The following is a 21,686-nucleotide window of genomic DNA, read 5'->3' as shown; positions in this document are numbered from 1 at the left end:
ATATATATATATATATATATATATATATATATATACAAATAAATAATAATTAATTTTAATATATAAATAATATTTTTGTAGTCATGCATTTACTAATTAACGCCAAGTATACTTAAAATTAACTTGTATACTATCTTTTGTGAGAGTTGGAATTAAACCTTGCTTGTTTAGGCAAAGTCAGGAATGTTTAACTGAAAAAAGAATTATTTTATAAGTTTAGCAGCATAATCATACTTGGTTATGAGGAGCGGACAAATACTAAAAAAATTTAAAATAAAAAAACAAATAAAATAGAAGGGTGGCAACCCAGCTGAGTCACTTTGTCTCTCTCAATAAATTGAGCGCACACACTCATTTCAATTTGTCAACTACTGTAATAACCAATTGCAATATATATTAGCTTGTTATATTATTTTATTTTATTTTATTTATGGTAACAACAACAGGTTGCTCTACCATTTTTTACTATTAAATTTTTTCCTTATATTTTAAATATATCAGTTTAGAATTTATAAAAATAAACCAAGACTAAATATGATTATAGTCTAATATCTTAGAATTTTATTTGGTAACAAACAGATTGAAGTTTTTGGTTAAAGCTCCCAAGTATATTTTGTCAAAACGTTGATCGTGTCATGGCAAGGTACAATACATATTTTTTCTTTTCACTTTATGATTATACTATTAATTCATGTGTAGCTCCACCTCGATTGTTTTGTTAGTTTTGAAGTTGCAATTTAACTTAATATTTATGCACAATAAATTCTTTGTTTTACTTTATTTGTTTTACTTAAATGAGTTTCTAGTAAAATGTTTAGAGAATTACTTCTAAGATTAGGAACTATTTCCCAACCTAACTACAAGGCTATGAAAGTCCTTTTCATTGCCCATTCCCCTTATATTTCATAACACCCTTCCTCCTCTATTCTTGTTATCTTCACTTTGCGACCACTTATAAATTTTCCTCCTAAAAAATTTATAAATTATCGGTTAGGTTTTGTGATATGCCGAAGGATTGGATGGATCTACCGAGGTATAGTGAAGAGTATATCAATGGTGTTATTAGTTTCTTAGACTTTGCATACTCTGAGGGAGAACCAGAAGGACAACAAATTCAATGTCCTTGTAAGAGGTGTTGTAACAATGAGTGGTATAGAAGAGATGTGGTATTTGACCATTTAGTTGCCGACGGATTTGTTAAGGGATATAGAACATGGATTAATCACGGGGAATGGACAATCCCAATGGTGGTTGATGATGACACAGATGATGAAGAAGGTGCATGCGATGACATCGAAGGACTGCTTAATGATGCATTTGGAGATGTGCCTAACGCTGAGGGTGTTACTGTAGGCCAAAATGAGGAGGCTAAAAAGTTTTACAATTTAATAGATGGGGCAAGTCAAGAGTTATACCCGGGTTGCAAGAAATTTTCTACATTATCTTTTACCATCCGTCTGTACTTATTAAAGTGTTTGCACGGTTGGAGCAATGCATCCTTCACTTCCCTTCTTGAGCTATTGAAAGAGGAAATGCCTGACATTAACATACCTTCATCTTTCCATAAGACGAAGGCTATGATAAGAGATTTAGGTCTAGATTATAAAAAAATCGATGCTTGTCCAAATGATTGCCTCCTGTATAGGAAAGAACTAAAGGATGAAAAATAATGTCGTGTGTGTGGAACTTCTCGATATACCGAAAATTCTAGTGATAATAGCGAGAACCAACCTCACAAGAAAGGTCGTCCTATTCCTGCAAAGACTATGAGATACTTTTCTATAATTCCAAGACTTCAAAGATTATTTATGTGCTCAAAGACAGCATCTAGTCTGAGGTGGCATGATGAGGAGTGCGTTAAAGATGGGACGCTAAAGCATCCTGCTGATGGCCTGGCATGGAAGAACTTTGATAAAATGGATGAAGACTTTGCAAAAGAATCACGCAATATTAGACTAGGCTTGTCAAGTGATGGGTTCAACCCATTTCGTAGCATGAACATTTCATGGAGCACGTGGCCTGTGATGTTAATGGTATACAACTTGCCTCCGTAGATGTGCATGAAACCTGAATATTTTATGCTTTCTTTGCTTATTCCTGGGCCACAATCACCTGGTAAAGATATTGATGTGTATCTACAACCCTTGATAGAAGACTTGAAGTTGTTGTGGGAAATAGGGGTCGAAACTTATGATGCATCGAAGAATGAGACCTTTCAAATGCGGGCAGCTCTTTTGTGGACAATCAACGATTTTCCTGCATATGCTATGTTGTCCGGGTGGAGTACAAAGGGAAAATTGGCTTGCCCTTGTTGCAACAAAAATACCTCTTATCTACAACTAAAACATAGTCGGAAGACATTTTATATGGACCAGCATGTCTTTTTACCCATGGATCATCCATGGAGAACCAATACAAGGTCTTTTAATGGGGAACATGAATTAAGACCCCCTCCACCTGTTATTGAAGGAACAAAAATTTTTGAGATGCTACAAAATGTTGAGAATACTTTTGGGAAGAAGCAAACTACATCAAATAGTTTCCCATGGAATTGGAAAAAAAGATCAATTTTCTTCGAATTTCCTTACTGGCACAATAACCCACTGCGTCACAACTTAGATGTCATGCACATAGAGAAGAACATACTTGATAGTGTAATTGGAACTCTCTTGGATATCCCAGGTAAGACAAAGGACCATTTGAATGCTCGATATGACTTAAAAGATTTTAGGATTTGAAAAAATCTTCAACCAAAATAGGTGAATAATAGCAAGAGAACAAAGTTGGCAAAGGCATGCTTTTCTATGACTGTTGCTGAGAAGTCGATTTTTTGTGGCGTTTTGAAGACGACAAAGCTACCTGATGGTAGTGCTTCTAATATATCACGGTGTGTACATCTAGGAGAAAGAAAAGTTTTTGGGTATAAGACCCATGATGCTCATTTTTTGCTACACTATTTACTACCAATACCAATTAAAAGCATCCTTCCGGATCATGTGGCCATTCCGTTGATTCGACTAAGTTCCTTTTTTCGTCGCTTATGCAAAAAGTTCATCACACTGGAAGAGATAGATCGACTGGAGTTAGAGATTGTGGAAACATTATGCCACCTTGAGAGGATCTTTCCCCCTAGTTTTTTTGACTTAATGGTTCATCTTCCAATTCGTTTAGCAAATGAGGTGAGATTGGGTGGTCCAGTGCAGTTTCGTTGGATGTATCCTCCAGAAAGGTACATGTGTACATTAAAGTCGTATGTACACAACAAAAGTCGCCCCGAAGGTTCTATTGAGGAGGCATATCTGGCTGAAGAGTGCTTAACTTTCTGCTCAAGATACTTGCATGAAGGTGTGCGAACAAGACTTAATAAGCAACCTCGGAATGATGATGATCTTAATGACGACGAAGTTGTGCCATCAAAGTTGTTTTCTAATAAAGGCCGTTCATTAGGCGTGGGAAATGGAGAACCAATTAATCTCGATGACATTTCAAGTGCTCAAGCCCATGTGTATGTATTACACAATTGTGAAGAAGTCACAGATTATGTTAGGTAACTTAATACAACTTATGTTTATTCACTAAATCAAGTGCATTTAGATTTTTGTCGATCATACATAACTATTTTTAACTACAGAGAGCATGAGGATGATGTTAACAATCAGCGAAGAACGAAATGGAGAAAAGCAAAAGTTCACAATAAAACCTTCTCGCAGTGGTTTGAAACTCGAGCAAGGGATCCAGATGTTCCTGTTTGGCTAAAAGAATTATCACGAGGTCCAAGCTCTGTTGCAAGAAAATTTTCTGGATATATAATTAATGGATACAGGTTTCACACTGTGGAGCGCGAGGCAAGGAGAAAAACACAAAATAGTGGTGTCACATTAACTGCTTTAACTTCAAGCTTTGCAAGTGCTAAAGTTAAACGTCCAATTCAAGACACTGTAGCTTATTATGGCAGACTATTTGAGATAGTAGAGTTAGACTATTTTTGAGCATTTTAAGGTTATATTATTTTGGTGTGAGTGGCATGATGCTGGGAGAGATAAATATGGTCTTACATTTGTTCACTTCAATAAGAAATGCTACCAGAATGAACCCTTCATACTAGCATCTCAAGCACATCAATGTTTTTATGTGCAAGATCCATATGAACATAACAAATATTATGTTATGGAAACTGTCCCAAGAGACTTATTCAAAACAAGTGACGAATCTGAGTCTGAGGCCCGTCAAACCTTCTATAATGAACAAAACGAGCATATAACGAGCCCTGCCATACCAGCTGATGATGGGGAACTTATTCTGGAGAGGATTGATCTACGACCTACAGTTATTGAAACGGTTCTCCAGGTGACTTCTGCCCAAGAATATGAGGCAGATTTCATTGGAGATTTTGATTCTGATGGGTCAGCCTAAGCAATTTATTGCTTAATATGTACATATGTATAACTAAGTTTTCTTCACCTTTTTATTTGTAAGTCATATTTTTGTTTTAATTTCTGAAGTTGTTAGTGTTTCTTATAGGATATATCACTTTATTGCTTATATTAACTCGAGTTAACTAATTTTTGTGTTTATGAATAAAGAATTTATTGATCTTAAAGCAACATCAAGTAAGAATTTGCTTCGTCAATTTGAAGCCAAGAGACAAAAGATTGTAAATGAACGCAAGCAATATGAGATGAAAGGTGCAGTACCTAATGACAAGGAGGAAACTATGCCAAGGTTGGATGTAGTCAAAAGTCAAAAAGAGTTGAGTGCAACCAAAGGAGTGAAGACTTCTACGTCAAAGAACCTGGATTTTACTCATTTACAAAGCACACTCGATACAATAAGAAAAAGGACTGATTTTAACCCTAAAACCTTGGAAGTACAGCTGAGCCTTCCTGCGCAACAGCCAGAAAATAAAAAAAGAAAGCATTACTTGACTGTGACTATGGCTGAGAAAAAAAAGCATGAAGTGCAACGTGAACCATCAACACAAGGCTTGAATAATTCTAAGCTTATAAAGGTGGGTGCAGATGAACTTAAAAGGAGGCTCGATGCAATTCGTAGTATGAATAATAGCGTGCCAACAAGTGTAAGCCAACAGCAGAGTTGGGCAAATTCTACTCAGCCTACAGTCAACCAAGGGCAGCAGTAGATCATTCAATTCACACATGATAAGACTCAAAAAAGGCAACATGACACTACTTTGCCTAGTTCAAACACTACCCCACAAGCTGAAGATTTAATGTCGGAGCAAGATGGATCAAGAAAGGAAAATAGCAAGCCAAGGGTAAGGGCTACAACTATTGATGAATTCTTAAAAGAAAATGGGATAGTTGTAGAAATTGACAGACTAAGCTCTGAACTAAGTGATGATGTGGGAGATAGCTTGCCACTTGATGAAAATTATTATTCACATGTGATGGAGGACATTGATGATGACGAAGGTAAGAAATTTCTATCAAATTTTTTATATTCTTTTGTAAATCATAATGCTTAATTTTTCAATTGGCATCACTAATTACTCCCTAATTTTTTTCCTAATGCATGAAACTAGGAGAGCCAAAGAAGAAGAAAACCCGGGGAAAAACAACTTGCAAAGAGATTTATGCAAGAACTATGGAATAGTGGGAAAAAGTTATTTTTGATATTGGACAGCCAGTAGGACCCACCGATCAAAGTGTGTCAAATTTAACTAGTTTCGTTGGCACAATTGGTAGAAATAAAAGATTTGTTAGTCTTTTATACACTAGCTGGCATGCTGTAACTCCTAAAGCTAAGAAATTTATGTGGAACTACGTTAACGTAAGACTCTTCTATTATTATTAAATGTCAATTTTTTTAAATATAGGAAGGTGCATATAACACTGTTGATATCATGCAGACCAAGTTTATCCTCCTAGATAGTAGAGAAAAGTGGGTGATCCAAGCAATTCGGGATGCTTGGAAGCGGTTCAAGGGAAAGATTAAGCAGAAGCACTTTGTTCCCTTTGATACTATCGAAGATATGGTGAAAAATCGATCGACACAAGTACCAGAAGGTCATTTCATAAAATTGATCTATTATTGGAGTCATCCTACAATCCAGGTAAAATACTTGGTACTATAATTGCAAATATATTACTGTTTGTTAAAACATAAGAAAAATAATGAAAATTAGATTGATAATGTGGGAATCTGTCCTCTCTCGTGCTGTACAAACACATATTCTACACTAAATTGCAAATATATTATTACTGTTCGAATTGCTGCTAGGTTCCTAAACTGAATTGAGTTTTCTTTTGATATATTTCCTTTGGTGTAACCTGAAAGGAGGTAACTCTTATCACTGTAATTGATGCTGCGTCTTGTAAGAAATTCTATCATGTATAAAGCTTTAGACTCCTATTCTATTTTTGCTGAATTAATTTTTTTTTGGACTTGGAAGCAGCGGGTAATTAAGTTGGGTGTAATTAGACTGCTATTCTATTTTTGCTGTGATTCTGATTTGCTGCAATTCTATTTTTTGTTCTGTTTTGTGCAATTTTATTTTCTGGAATTTTATTTTGTGCAATTATATGTACTGCTATTCTGTATGGTGTAATTTTGTTTATTGAAGCAAATTTTTATTATATTGTTCTCTATTTCTATGTGCTAACTTTTTATTCAATTATAGTCAATGAGTGAAAAGAATAAGAAACACAAAGAACACCAAAAGTTTCCACATCGCATGGGGCCAATTAATTTTGGAAGAGTACGAGTGGCTCTGGTATAATTATTTAATATTCGTGCTAGCATTTGTTTAATTAATTTTAGTTATGTTGTTATAGTCTTACTTATTTAAGGCTTTATTTTGTAGCGCGTGACAAAGGAAACAAGTGACAAACCAAAAAGGTTTGAAATGTTCATTGCTACTCAAACAAGTCGGAAAAGGAAGGAAGTTGATTAGGAAACACAAGATGAAATTGTATGAGAGTTCATTTAACTATTAATGATTATAAATCAAATTTGGGAAATGGTAACTAATTCTATTTTAATTGTTTCTTCTAATTAGGAAGACTTCCAAAACTGGCAAGCTGCTAGTGAAACAGATGAGGAAGCTTTTGAATCTTTATTTGGAAAAGACCTACCAGGTCGGGTTAGGTGCTATGGAAGATCTGTTACATGAAGTGATTTGAAAAAGCATGTAGAAATTTCTGAACTCAAGCAACAGCACCAAGAGCAAGTCACGTCTTTGAAAGCTGAACTTGGAGACATGAAGGCCAAACAGCAGCACCAAGATGCCAAACAGCAACACCAAGAGGCTGAGCTTCATGGATTGTGAAACATGATTAAGTTACTAGTTCAGCAATCTGAACCTGGAATGAGGCCGGAAGAAATTGAGGCTTTGTTACAAAACACCCAACACTCTCCAATTGATGCGAATAGCGCTCATGGATCAACTCATATTCCAAACATAGATATGGTATGAGCAGTTCTTTCTTATTCCATAATATTTGTTTATATATTGTTAATTGTTAATTAGGATTCTGAATATCTACCATTGAGTTTAAAATTTGTATTTGTTAGAACTTAGGAGGCTGCCAAATCTTTTTAATTTGATTTTAAATTTAAGGAGCTGTGATTTGGTTTCTCCGGTTTTGTTTTTTAATTATGTTATTTTATTATTATTGTTATTAGAGTGGACCAATATTTGTGGCTTCTGTTGTGCCTTTGTGTTGCTCTGAGATCATTGTTGTGTTAATATACTATTGGATACCCTGTTTTGGTGCCTCTGGAACAAAGTTTGAGCTTCTTATAATGTTAAAACCAAAAAGGAAGAAAAATGTTATTGCTTGTCACTTGCACAATGCACTTGAGTTTCTGATTTTACTTCTCATTTAGTATGAAGTTGTGTTATGATTCGGTTTTTTATGTCCTTTATGATGACTTATAGTATCCCCTTGAATGTGATTGTTGTTTTAAGCAAAAGGGTATACAGTTTTTAGTTTTTAGTTTCTATGTTCCAATAATATGAAAATTTTTAGTTTTTAATATGCTAATTATTTTTTTTCTTGTACTTTTTCAAAACATAATTATTTTTCTATATAATTATGCAGGCTAATTCTGAAGATCTGAGTGAAGATTGAGATGCCTATCATGATGGTTTATTAGCAAAGATGGAGCTAGTGTTGGAAATTGAAAGATGTATGGTTGATGATGATGTCTTTTATTAGAAGATACATTTGAATGATATAATATTTTGGTTTTTTTCTAGTTTATTAGTAGTAAAATCTAAGTGTGCGGTTTCATGCATATTTTGATTTATATGAGTATACTTGTTCTAATGTGAGATGTATGAATACTTAAAATTACGATCATCTCAATATTATATATTCATTATATAAATATATTTTCTTTCAGGATAATTTTTATTATTTAAAGATTATTGTATGCATGGTATTATTATATATATGTATCTGTTTATTTTAGGTTTTCTTGTCTAAGTAGATGAATTTTACTTCCTGATACGATCCAGTGTCGGGGGCGAGATCGAAGAACAAATCAGAAACTCTTTGTTTTACGGTGGCATGGCAGCGGCTGAAGAAATGATCGGAGATGAGAGAGAGCCACCGCTTGGAGACACATTTGAAGGTTATGATATCTCTCAGAGACACACGAATAAGGATTTGAGTGAGTAAGTAATTGTTTCCGCTAAAGAAGATATTAACTCTTTGTTGTCCCTCATGGTTGTTCTTCACTTTGCTCTCAATCTTTCATGAGTAAATTACTGTTTATATATATATATATATATATATAAACAGAAATTTAAAAAAAATGAGGGACAAAAGGCTACACTTATATACAGTAACTATAGGTATACTAGTTGTTACGTTTATAAAGTGATGCAGTAGTCCTGAAAAGTGTAGCCTATTCTTTTGAACTCTGGTAACCACTAGTGCTGAAAAGCGTAGTCTTTGTCCTAAACAGCATCACTTAAAAAGCGTACCCTATTCTCAAAGGCCAGAAGCGTAGCCTTTGATACAAAAATGCATAGCCTTTGAGAATAGGCAACACTGGTATAGGCATCCCCTACAAAAGCGTCTCTGAAGCCTAAAAAGCGTAGCCTTTACCTAAGGCATCACTTTTTTTCATTTTTTACTACACTTTTCAAGTGTACCTGAATGGGTATTTTTCTTGTAGTGAGGAGACCCACCCACAAAAGATAAAATAAGATAACTAACTTATCTCAAAGGGAGGTCGCTCCACACTACTATAAATACACTGGAGTAACTAGGTATAACTCATACTCTGATTCTACACAAAAAACCTGCCTAAAGCACGTGCTAACTTAAGCATCGGAGTCTCTTGCAGGTACCACCACCCTCCGGTGACGAAGGATCAGCAGCTTCTCCAACTCTACCAGGTCGGACACAGTAGCGCCAACCAGCGCAGAAGATCTCGTCCGAGATCGACCTTTAGTTTTAGGTAACCCTCGGAACATTGGTGCCGTTGCCGGGGACCTGGAAGTCATCCCATCATCATGACGGACAACCTTGACAACGATCACAACTCTGGTTTGGAAGAAAGAACCCCGCTTAAAAACACGGATGCCACGTCAAAAGATGTGCCTTAAACCAAAGGAGACAAGCATTCTCCAAACACAGAAATCTTAGATGCCCTCCGAGAACAACAGGATCGCTTTAAATAGCTCGAACAAGAGCCCGAACACCAGTGCGAGGCCGAAAGAGACCTCCGGAGGGAAACAAGACGACGCCGAGAGCTAGAGGACAAGCTCCTAAAGCTTGAGGCCGATCTCAAATCCAAAAACCCCGACCTAATCAGGAAGATAGCTCCGACAAAGACCCAGACCCATTCACCAAAGAAATCATGAAAACTAAAGTCCCAAAGGACTTCAAAGTTCCTGACATGACCCCATACGATGGTACATCAGATCCAAGCCATAATCTCAGCAATTTCAGAAGTAGAATGTACCTCACGGATGCCTCAGATGCAATCCGTTGTAAAGCTTTCCCGACCACTTTGACCAAAACGGCAATAAAGTGGTTCGACAGCTTGCCACCAAGGCTAATAGCAAGCTTCGATGACCTCGCAATGAAGTTCCTAGCCAGATTCTCTATCCAAAAAGAGAAAGCCAAACATGCCCCAAGCCTATTAGGGATTAAGCAAGGAGATCGGGAGAGCCTCCGCAACTACATGGAAAGATTCAACAAGGCATGTCCAGACATAGAAAGTCTACCAACAGAAGCAGCCATCATGGGTCTCATCAATGGTCTGTAAGAAGGACCCTTTAGCTACTCCATATCAAAAAAGCATCCAACATCTCTCGACTAGGAGAAATCTCAAATCCGGATTCTCCTACCCTCCCCGGGATAAGGATAAAGAGTCCAGGAAAAAAGAAGACCAGCCTACTGAAAAACCTAGAAAATACCACAACTACACTCCACTCAGAGTGTCCCTTGTGGATGTATACAGAGAAATATTCTACACTAAAAAGATCCCGCCCCCTCATCCGATTAAGCATAAAAGAGGAGGAAGTCGGACAGAGTATTGCGAATACCACCAAGTCTACGGGCACCCTACCAATGAATGCTACGACCTAAAGAATATTATAGAAAAGTTAGCCTGGGAAGGAAGATTAGACAGGTTCGTGGCCAATAAAATAGATGAATCAAAGAAGAGAAGAAGGGAGCAAGAGATTGGACGAGCTGAACGTCCCCATCACACCCCCGAGAGGCATATGATGACAAGTCATCTTATGCTAGTTTTACTAGCATTTTTCCTTGCTTTTATTAGGCTTATTACACTTTCTTGCACAATAAGTAAGTGGTTGGAGTGGTATTTCATGTTTATCTTGACTTAATCAAGCATTGTTGATTTTATGCAAAATCATGACATTTACGCACAATTTAGTTGATTATTATGAACCTTATGATTTTGGTGAGGCTTTGACTGTTTGTTTGATTAATGGCAGTGGAAAATTGATGAAAAGAAAAATCAAAGAAGCAAGGTGCAGATGAACACTGTGTTCATTTGATGAACGCTACATTCACATGCGACGCGCACGCGTACAATACGCCTCCGTGTGGAAAAGCAACTTTGGAGATCCACGCATGACGCGCATGTGTGGATTGAGGATCAGTGTTCACAAACAACGAATGCTACGTTCATTTTGAGTGAACGCCTGCGATGCTTTCAGTATTTGAATTTGAAGATGAGCTCCGACGCACATGCGTGAATGACGCGCACGCGTCAATGTGACAAAAGCGGTGATTGGCGCAGACGCGTACATGGTGTTGGGGCGCAGAAGTGATGTTTTATCATCCACGCGCATGCGTAAAGGATGCGTACGCGTGAAGAGTGTTCATGGCATGAACAGAGCGTTCAGTCAATGAACGCTGCCGAAGGACACACATGCATGCATGGTACACACAAGCATGGTTAAGGTAGAAGACAGTATCGACGCGTACGCATGTTGTACGCGCATGCGTCAATGGTGTAAAACGCGAGGGACGCGCACGCACAAAGGACGTGCACGCGTGGGTGAAAGAACGCTACGTTCAATTTGAGAACGCTACGTTTGCCTGATGCTGCATGGAAGTACCATCTCTGACCCATTTCATCAGAAGGCCAAGAAGCCCACTCCAAGGGCTGAATCACTGAATTAGAAAGTGTATAAATAGAGAAAGATTTGATTTCAAGAGGAGACTTCGGCTGTAGAATTTCCTTTACACATTTTCTTACATTTTTCATTAGAATTTTAGCTTTGAGTTTTGTTCTCTTTTCTATTCTTCATTTCCTACATTTTTCTTTACTGTTTTGGTACTAGAGTAATGATGAACTAAACCCCAATTTCATTAGGGGGAGGAGCTCTATTGTAATCCCCATGAATTAGTGAAATTCTTCTTCTTCTCAATTCAATTGTGTAGCTATTGGGTATCTTCTATTTTAATTGTGAATTATTCACTCCGAAAGGGGGTTTAATTCAAATGAATGTGGGTGTAAGCCTCAGAGGGGAATCACCTTCATTAGAACTGAAGCTCTATCCTTCACTACTCTCTTGATCAACACCATTCAAGAGGAATTGAGATCTTGAGAGTTAGTATGGCTTATGGATGAGAGAAATGTGCTCCAACACTTCTCATGATAATTAGATCAAGGAATTGGCAAGATTGATTGTGATTAGAGAGATTGGATTGCCAAGGAATTGGGATCCAATCAAATTCAATCCGCCATAGATCTATGCATATGATTGAGAACGGAGTTGAGACCCAATTGATTCATGAAGGATTATAGTATCTCTAATCCCTGATGAATCATTTTCTTTGAATTTCATCAACATTGATTCCTCTGCACTTACTGCAATTTATATTGTTTAGCTCTGTCTTGATTCCCAAAACCCAAATCCCTTTGTTATTCATGCAATTTAAGCTTCCTTGCCATTTAATATTTCTGTACTTTTAATTCCACCATTTTAAGATTCTGTCATTTAATTTCCTTGCCATTTAAGATTCAGTTCTTTTGAGTTCCTTGCACTTTAAGTCACAGTCAATTTAGCTTTCTGCCAATTACTTTCCTGTCAATTTACATTATGCACTTTAGAATTATTGCAATCTAGTTTCTGTCAATCTAATCCATTAATATTCGCTTAACTAAATTCATCACCTAACTAAAGTTGCTCAATCCTTCAATCCCTGTGGGATCGACCTCACTCTTATGAGTTATTACTACTTGATACGACCTGGTTTACTTGCCGGTTAGTTTGGGTGAAATCTATTTTTACGCCATCATGTTTTTGGCGCCGTTGCCGGAGATTGATTCAGATTGACAATGATTAAGTAAGGTGATAATCTAGATTAAGCATTTTTCTTTTATTTTGTTAAGCACACTAGCTATTCGAGATTTTGTTTCCACTAATCCTAACTGCACTCAAGCAACAGAGTGCTCTGTCTGTATCTTGTGTTGTTTTGGTTGCATGCTAGGAGGAAGAAGAGGTGATTCCACCTCCTTTGATTCTGAACCAGAGAGGACATTCTTGAAACTGAGAAGAGAAGCAAGAGAGAAGGGAGTTATTAGAGAAGAATCAGAAGAAGAAGAAGATAAAGAGATGGAGGGTAACATCCCTAATTCACCTGAGGATGTAGCTAACAACAATGGCCAACCTCAGAGAAGAGTTCTAGCCTCCTACACTATCCCTAATCTAAGAAACTGTGGCAGTAGCATCTTAACTCCCAATGTCCATGCCAATAATTTTGAACTCAAACCCCAACTTATCACTCTAGTTCAAAATAATTGTCAATATGGAGGAAGTGCTGTTGAAGACCCAAACCAACATCTCTCTGTGTTCTTGAGAATTTGTGACACTATTAAGACTAATGGAGTCCACCCTAACATCTATAAGCTATTGTTATTCTCATTTTCATTGAGAGACAAAGCCACACACTGGTTAGAAACATTCCCAAAAGAGAGCATCACCAATTGGGATGATCTAGTCAGTAAATTTTTAGCCAAATTCTATCTCCCTCAAAGAGTCATCAAATTGAAAACTGATGTGCAAACCTTCAGACAGCAAGAAGGAGAGTCACTGTATGAGGCTTGGGAGAGGTATAAAGCTCTAATTAGAAGATGCCCATAAGGAATGTTCAGTGAATGGGTTGAGCTGCAAAATTTCTATGAAGGCTTGTCCTTGAGTTCAAGGAAAGCCTTGGATTATTCTTCAGGAGGATCCTTACAAATGATGAAAACTGCTCAAGAGGCACATGATCTTATAGATATGGTGGCTAACAATGAGTACTTTCACTCCTCTGAAAGGCAAGCAGCTCCAAAAAGAGGTGCATTTTAGCTTTAAAGAAGTTGATACAATCTTGGCTCAAAACAAGATTATGCACCAACAACTTCAACAACAAATTGAAATGTTGTCAAAAAGGATGGATGGGCTACAACTTGCAGCAGTGAGCACCACAAGTCAACCACCAGTGGTGAGAAAACAACAAGAAAAGAGCTATAAAGAGCAGCAACCTGAACAAGTCCAATACATGCACAATCAAGGAGTTGGACAAAATGAATTCCATGGAGACACTTACAACTCATCTTGGAGGAACCACCCCAATTTGAAGTGGGGAGAGAACCAAAACCAACAACCTTGGCAGAGAAACTCAAACCAAAACAACTCCAGAAACACAAACCATCAAGACCATCAAAATACTAACCAAAACCAATACAGAAAACCACAAAACAATCAACCCCCATCCAACTACTATCCACCCAATAACCCCTCAGCTAACCAAAATAACTTTCATCCACCGTCAACATCTCACACTCAACCACAACCACCCCAAGAATCTAATGGAATCTCCAATTTGGAGATATTGATGGAGAAAATGATCAAGCATCAAGAATTAGCCAACAAGAACCATGAAACTTCACTGAGAAATTTGGAGAGTTAAATTGGCCAATTGTCTAAGCAAACAGTTGCTGATAGACCACCCAATGCATTACCCAGTGATACCATTCCCAATCCCAAGGAAGAATTCAAAGCAATCCAATTAAGGAGTGGAAAAATTTTGGAGAGTGATATTGGCAGCAAGAAACAACTAGAAGAAGACAAGCATGACCAAGAGACGTCCAATAAGAAGTAGGAAGAACCACAAGCTTCAAAGAAGGGAAAACAAGTAATGGAGGAACATCCACATGAACATAGGGAGGAGGTGAAGCCTTACAACCCTCCTTTTCCATATCCTCAAAGGTTCAAGAAAGAGCTTAATGACCAACAATTCCCCAAGTTTCTAGAGGTTTTCAAGAAGCTAGAAATCAATATTCCACTTGCTGAAGCATTGGAGCAGATGCCTCTATATGAAAAATTCCTCAAGGAGCTCATTAATAAGAAGAGGAGCTGGGATGAAAAAGAAACTGTGATCCTCACCCAAGAATGCAGTGCTGTGATTCAGAAAGGCTTACCACCAAAACTTAAGGATCCTGGAAGTTTCTTTCTATCATGCACCATTGGGAACATGTCAATTGGGAAGGCTTTGTGCAACTTAGGCTCAAGCATTAATTTGATGCCACTCTCCATGATGAGAAGGCTATCCGTTGAAGAGATGAAACCCACAAGAATGTCCTTGCAACTAGCCGATAGGTCACTTATTATACCCACTGGAGTTGTAGAGAACTTGTTGGTAAAAGTTGGGGAATTCATCTTCCCTACTGACTTTGTCATTTTAGACATGGAAGAAGAGGGACATAACTCAATCATCCTGGGGAGACCTTTTTTGGCCATAGCAAGGGCTATTATTGATGTAGAAAAAGGTGAAATGATCCTCAAGGTGCATGATGAATAATTGATCCTTAATGTTTTCAAAGCCATGAAATATCCCCCTGAAAAAGCACAGCACATGAAAGTGGAAATGATAGAAGATCTGATGGAGGAAGTGTTTGAAGCCAACGGTCAAGAAGAACAAGAAGAAGAGATAGAAGCAGTTCAAGAGGTCTCAGAAGAACAAGTGATTCAAATTTCCTCTAAAGGAAAGACAGAGAAAAAACCAAAACAAGAATTGAAGCATCTTCCTCCACACCTTAAATATGCATTCTTTGGTGAAGAGGATAGCTTTCCAGTCATTATTAATTCTGCCTTGAGTGAAGAAGAAGAAGGAAAACTCCTTGTTGTATTGAAAGCTCGCAAAGATGCATTGGGATGGACCGTTGATGACTTGAAAGGCATAAGCCCTGCCATATGCATGCACAAGATACTTTTGGAGGAGAATTCTAAACCAATAGTGCAACATCAGAGAAGGCTAAACCCCACAATGAAAGAAGTTGTTTAGAAAGAAGTAATGAAGTTATGGAATGCTGGGATCATCTATCCAATTTCTAACAGTTCATGGGTAAGTGAAGAATCCAATTCACACCCCCATTCAAAAAAAATGGTGAATCAGTTCTATTGACAAGTGCACCAAAATTATCGTCAAGTAATGACCCACAGTGGAGTGGAATCGTATCCACAGAGATTGGCAAATTTGAGCAGTTTTAATCAATTGATGAATTAGTCAAGCGGAACAGATAGATTGTGATTTGCATAATTATAAATGACAGAAATGTAAACACTAAAATGTAAAGGGAAGTAATAAAGTACTGAAATAGAAATGACAGAATGTAAAGTGCGGAATCATAAATGGCTTAATTGTAAATGGGAATGGGGAATTGCAGAATGTAAAAATAAGCGATAAAAAAAGTGGTAGATAAGAATAGGGAAATTCATTGAGATCAAGAGATGTTGTCTCTTTGGATCAATTTCAGCTTATATCCTCTTCAATCATGCAACTCATTGACCTCTTGGCAATTATCATTGACTGAGCCCTAATCCCTTGGTGACTCAATCTCTCAGATCTTGATCAATATCCAATTCCTTTGTCTAATTGTTCATGAAGAGAGATATGCTTGGTCCCTGATTATACCACACATCATCATAGGTCCAAGTAGAGGGAGGATTATATGTCACCATATCCAAACACCAAAACCCATATCCTACTCAAATGTGAGAAGGGATTTCAAGCATGGTTTCATGTTTCCTTTCCCATGGTTCCCATGAAACCCATTTTGCATTCAATCTCTTTCCCAAGATAATTGAACACTAAGCATTAGAAATAAAATTCCTTCTAGCAAATCAAAGAGAAAATGAAGAGAAGCAGAATTTCACTATCATCAATCCATTAAGTACAACAGAGCTCCCTCTCTCAATGAGAGGGAATTTAGCTACTCATAGCTCAAAGAAAAGTACTCCAAAGTAAAGAAGATGAGGAAGTGTAAAAGTGAATCCAAAACTAGTCTCCCTAACTGCTTAACCCCTCTTCAGTACTTCTTGGGGGTATTTATACTACTGCTAACTCTAGAAATAAAAGAATTACAAAAGTGAAAAAGGAAAATTACAATTTGGAGGAAAAAGCAACTCAATAAGCGTGACTTCCCAGCTGGCATGTGGCTAGCGCTTTAGTGGCGTGTCACGTGCTCCTTCAATTCTGGCTTGGCGTGCCACGCCCAGTCCCTCAAGTGGCACGTTCTTCTTTAATAACATCCCTGGCGTGCCATGCCTTCAGGCTCAAGTAGCACGCCCAGGGTCTTTTAATGCACATGTAGCATGGCGTGTCACGCCTTCGAGCTTAAGTGGCACGCCCTAGCTTTTTTCCTCTTCTTCTTGCCTCTGGAGACTTGAACTAGCGTGGCACGCCCAGGGTATGGCATGCCACGCCCTTGTTGTACGCTTGATCAAGCTCTCTGGAAAGTTGAACTAGCGTGGCACAGCCAAGGTCTGGCGTGCCACGCCCTTTGGAGGCAAGTGATTCTTCTGTTTGGCGTGCCACGCCATGAACTCAAGTGGCACACCCCAATGGCTCTTGCTTTCTGAATGACAATGGCATGCCACGCCTGGGCTTCAAGTGGCACGCCTAAGTGAGGAATAGTGGGTGGCGTGCCACGCCTTCGATACCAAGTGGCACGCCCATGTGTTTGACCTCCTTCATCGTCTCTGGAAACTTGTACCAGCGTGCCACACCTAGAGGCTGGCGTGCCACGCCCTTGATCTTGCCTTGGTTCCAACAGCTCGCGTGCCACGCCCAGCACTCAAGTGGCACACCATAGTGAGATTCTTGGGCTGGCGTGCCACGCCTTCAATACCAAGTGGCGCGCCCAGCTCTTGCTTTGGCCTATTTGTGCATTGGCGTGCCATGCCTGGTTACTCAAGTGGCACGCCAAAGTGAAAATGAGAGTCTGACGTGCCACGCCTTCGATACCAAGTGGCACGCCCAAACCTATATGGCCTTCAACTCCTTTCTCTGAAATTTTGTACCAGCGTGCCATGCCATGCTGTTCAAGTGGCATGCCCATAGATTTGTAGACTTCTCAAGCTTGGCATGCCATGCCTGGTTCCTCAATTGGCATGCCTAAGTGACTTCTTGGGACTGGCGTGCCACGCCTTCGATACTAAGTGGCACGCCATAGTGATGTTTCCCCCTGGAGTGATAAGCTGGCGTGCCACGCCCCTTGGCTCAAGTGGCACGCCCACAGTAGATGATGGTTTAGAAGTGCCACGCCCAGCCTGGTGTGCCACTCCCCTTTAGTGTCCTCCATTGTTGCTTCTCTGGAACTTTGTACTAGCGTGGCACGCCCAGGGTCTGGCGTGCCATGCACCTTGTGAATGCTTGAGACTTCCTTCTGGATTTCAGTACTGGCATGCCACGCCTAGCTCCTGGCGTGCCATGCTAGTGCATTTTTGTGGCGTTTGCTCCAAGTGGCATGCCAGTTTCACATGCCCAGCTTCTTTACTGCTTCCTTCCCATTTTTGATATCTTTTTCACCTGAAATTCAGAACAACTCTTCTCAAAGCAATGTACCATAATATTCATCAAATAATGCATGAATTGTAATGATCAAATGAGATTTATGCTCTTTTATGGTCCTCTTTACACAAGAAGTAAAGGTAGATGATGCAAGTCATCACAACACCAAACTTAAGCTTTGCTTGTCCCAAGCAAATCAATGTGAGTAGCCCTTTTATAAATTGAGACCTTGGCCTTTGAATGAATGCAACATAACTAAGGATGGGATTAAGTGTTCAACACATGTATGAATGTTTGAATGTCATAGAGAACTTTTAGATCTTTGAGGGTTCTGTCAAGAATAAGCTTCAGGGGTCCTTTCTATTGATTGTCACCTTGATGTAGTAAGAGCTGTTTCACTTTCTTTTTGGTTGTGCTTTTCTTGACCACGACTCTAAGTGTTCTGTCTCAAGACAACCCTTTAATTAGGCTTTCAGTTAGCACTCCCAAACCAGTTGGTTTTAGAGTACTAGGTGTTGAAGCACCCCTAGGAATTTACTTGCCCAGGTCTCTTCTTGACACATCTTCACCACAAGCATCTACTAGGGTCGGTCTTTAACCCTTTTGAGCTTTTTTTATATTTCTTTCCCGTCCTAGTAGTTGATGCTCAGAGCCTTCGGTCTTTATTGCTTACTACTTCTTGGTTCTATAGATATTCAAGGAGCATCCCTTAACCTTTTCTTGTTGTACCTTCTAAGACTAAATGTTTCCCATGACTTATTTTCTTTTTAGTTCATTCAAGGTTCTACACTTAGTTCCTTGTTTCTTAGTATGTTGAATGATCTCTCTTGGCTTTGGTTTCTCTTACTCTTGTTTTTGCACAGCTCACAACAATTCTTATGGAGACAAGGTCTACTTTATTCATGTTGAAAAGGAAGACTTGAAATACATTGCATTTTCTTTCTTGTAGTTTAAAGGACTTATAAAGGACTTCAAGCATGAAATAAAACTAAGCAGAAAACATAAACTATCCTAGCATGACTATTTATTTTTGACAGAAAGTAAATCAAACAAAAGCTTAAACATGATTTAGAATTTAGAGGGGGTCAACCATGGGACTTAACAACCTTGAGCAGCTTCATCTTCAATTCATTTGCCCCTTTCCTTTGTCCTTCTTCTTGGAAGGGGAGGAGCCACCTTCATCCTTCTTGGAGGATCCTTCTTTTGCCTTAGCATCCTTGGGCTTCCAAAATCCCAGCCTCCTCATCTAATTCCTCTCATCCACTTTGTGTTTGGCTAGAATTTCCTCTTGTCTTGCACTCAACTCCTCCATTCCTTGCATGAATGTTGGGTATCCTAGGTTTAGAGCGGCTATGGCATTATACAAGTGATTTAACTTCGCTTGTGTGTTGATGTCATACTGCCTCCTGGAGATAGTTCTGGCATCATAGAGATGCCTGAACTCAATAAAGTTTCTCTGTTGCCATTTGCATTGCTCTTCTATTTTGTCTAGTGCACTTCGCACCTCTCCCCAATCAAATTGTTCTTGCTGCTCCATCCTCATATGCTCCCCGCTCCCTTGGAGTTGTTGGATATTCTCATTGACTTGGTTTCATTGTTGTTTCTGAGTCTTCTTGAATTGGTTAACATCCTCCCTCAGGTGGTGTAGGTCTCCCTTCATTTGGTGTACATCTCCTTGCAGTTGTTCCTAGTTGAATCCTTCAGGGAATTGCTGGTATTGGTAGTCTGGTGGTGGTTAAAGTGCTAGAAAGTGTGGTTGCTCTTCTGCCTCTTCTTCTTCTTGTTATTGTTGTGCTCCATGAGCATGAGCTCTTTGTTCTCTGGCCCTATGAAGTGGGTTAACAGCCACCACTTTGGCCATCTTCTTGGCAGTTATGAATTTATCTTGCTTCACCATCACCTCATCAATGATCTTTTCAACTCCAGCTTCATCACATAACCTCTATATGATATTGGGGAATGCCAACCTTGTGTCGTCACTAGTGCTTTTCAGCACTTTGTTAATGTTATTGTCAATCATCTCCCCCACATTGAAATTCTCACCTTTCATGATGCTGTATATGAGCACAGCTCTCTCCTTGGTCACCTCTGAAGTGTTGGATGTGGGGATTAGGGACCTCCTTACAAATTCCAGCCACCCTCTAGCTTGGGGACTGGTGCACGAAATTACAATCACACTTTTGCAACTCCGCACAACTAACTAGCAAGTACACTGGGTCGTCCAAGTAATACCTTACGTGAGTAAGGGTCGATCCCACGGAGATTGTCGGCTTGAAGCAAGCTATGGTTATCTTGTAACTCTTAGTCAGGATATCAATAATTCTCAGATTTGATTGTAAAAGTAAAAGAACATGAAATAAATACTTGTTATGCAGTAATGAAGAACACGTTGAGGCTTTGGAGATGCTTTGTCTTCTGAATCTTTGCTTTCCTACTATCTTCTTCTTCATGCACGTAAGGCTCCTTCCATGGAAAGCTTTATGTTGGGCATCACCGTTGTCAATGGCTACTTCCTGTCCTCTCAGTGAAAATGTTCCAAATGCGTTGTCACTGCACGGCTAATCATCTGTCGGTTCTCGATCATGTCGGAATAGGATCCATTGATCCTTTTGCGTCTGTCACTACACCCAACACTCGCGAGTTTGAAGCTCATCACAGTCATCCTTTCCCAGATCCTACTCAGAATACCACAGACAAGGTTTAGAAGTTCCAGATCTCAGGAATGGCCACCAATAATTCTAGCTTATACCACGAAGACTCTGATCTGAATCATGAGGCTAAGAGATATGCATTCAATCTAAGGTAGAACGGAGGTGGTTGTCAGTCATGCGTTCATAGGTGAGAATGATGATGATTGTCACGGATTATCACATTCATCAGGTTGAAGTGCGAATGAATATCTTAGAATAGAAGCAAGCGTGATAGAATGGAAAACAGTAGTAATTGCATTAATTCATGAAGGACAGCAGGGCTCCTCACCGCCAACAATGGGGTTTAGAGACTCATGCCGTAGAGAATACAATATGAAACGTGTAAAGTATCATGAGGTACAAGATGAATCACTAAAAGTAGTTTTTATAGTAAACTGGTGACCTAGGGTTACAGAAAATGAGTAAGCTAGGGTGTTTAGTGTAAAAATCCACTTACGGGGCCCACTTGGTGTGTGCTTGGGCTGAGCATTGAAGATTTCATGTGTAGAGACTTTTCTTGGAGTTAAACGCCAACTTTTGTGCCAGTTTGGGCGTTTAACTCCAGTTTTTATGCCAGTTCCGGCGTTAAACGCCAGAATTCTTGAGCTGACTTAGAAAACAAAAAGTATTACCACCACATCAAAATAATTAATCTGTTTTAAAATTTGAAATTCATGCACTTCTTTTTCCTTTTTTTTATTAA

The 21,686-nt window shown here is 38.8% G+C and overlaps 2 protein-coding genes across 2 annotated transcripts; both read left to right on the top strand.

Moving 5' to 3' along the window:
* LOC107636523 lies at positions 2,055–4,413 on the top strand. The gene is made up of 4 exons (XM_016340025.1): positions 2,055–2,682; positions 3,172–3,547; positions 3,632–3,968; positions 4,087–4,413. Exons 1-4 carry the CDS (start codon positions 2,055–2,057, stop codon positions 4,411–4,413), a joined length of 1,668 nt encoding a protein of 555 aa, XP_016195511.1.
* On the top strand, positions 14,640–15,302 carry LOC107636522. The gene has a single exon (XM_016340024.1). The coding sequence runs from the start codon at positions 14,640–14,642 to the stop codon at positions 15,300–15,302; it is 663 nt and encodes a 220-aa protein (XP_016195510.1).

This window comes from Arachis ipaensis, chromosome B04, assembly GCF_000816755.2.
Source record: "Arachis ipaensis cultivar K30076 chromosome B04, Araip1.1, whole genome shotgun sequence".
In the NCBI taxonomy this organism is placed as follows: domain Eukaryota; kingdom Viridiplantae; phylum Streptophyta; class Magnoliopsida; order Fabales; family Fabaceae; genus Arachis; species Arachis ipaensis.
Note: the sequence above shows the minus strand (reverse complement) of the source record. Positions and strands in the feature narration are given on the sequence as shown.

Coding starts and splice junctions, on each gene's coding strand:
- LOC107636522 (XM_016340024.1), top strand. CDS start 14,640: ATGGAGGAACATCCACATGAACATAGGGAGGAGGTGAAGCCTTACAAC.
- LOC107636523 (XM_016340025.1), top strand. CDS start 2,055: ATGTGCATGAAACCTGAATATTTTATGCTTTCTTTGCTTATTCCTGGG. Junction 2,683..3,171: donor AACTCTCTTGGATATCCCAG/GTAAGACAAAGG, acceptor CAATTCGTTTAG/CAAATGAGGTGAGATTGGGT. Junction 3,969..4,086: donor ATGGCAGACTATTTGAGATA/GTAGAGTTAGAC, acceptor AAATGCTACCAG/AATGAACCCTTCATACTAGC.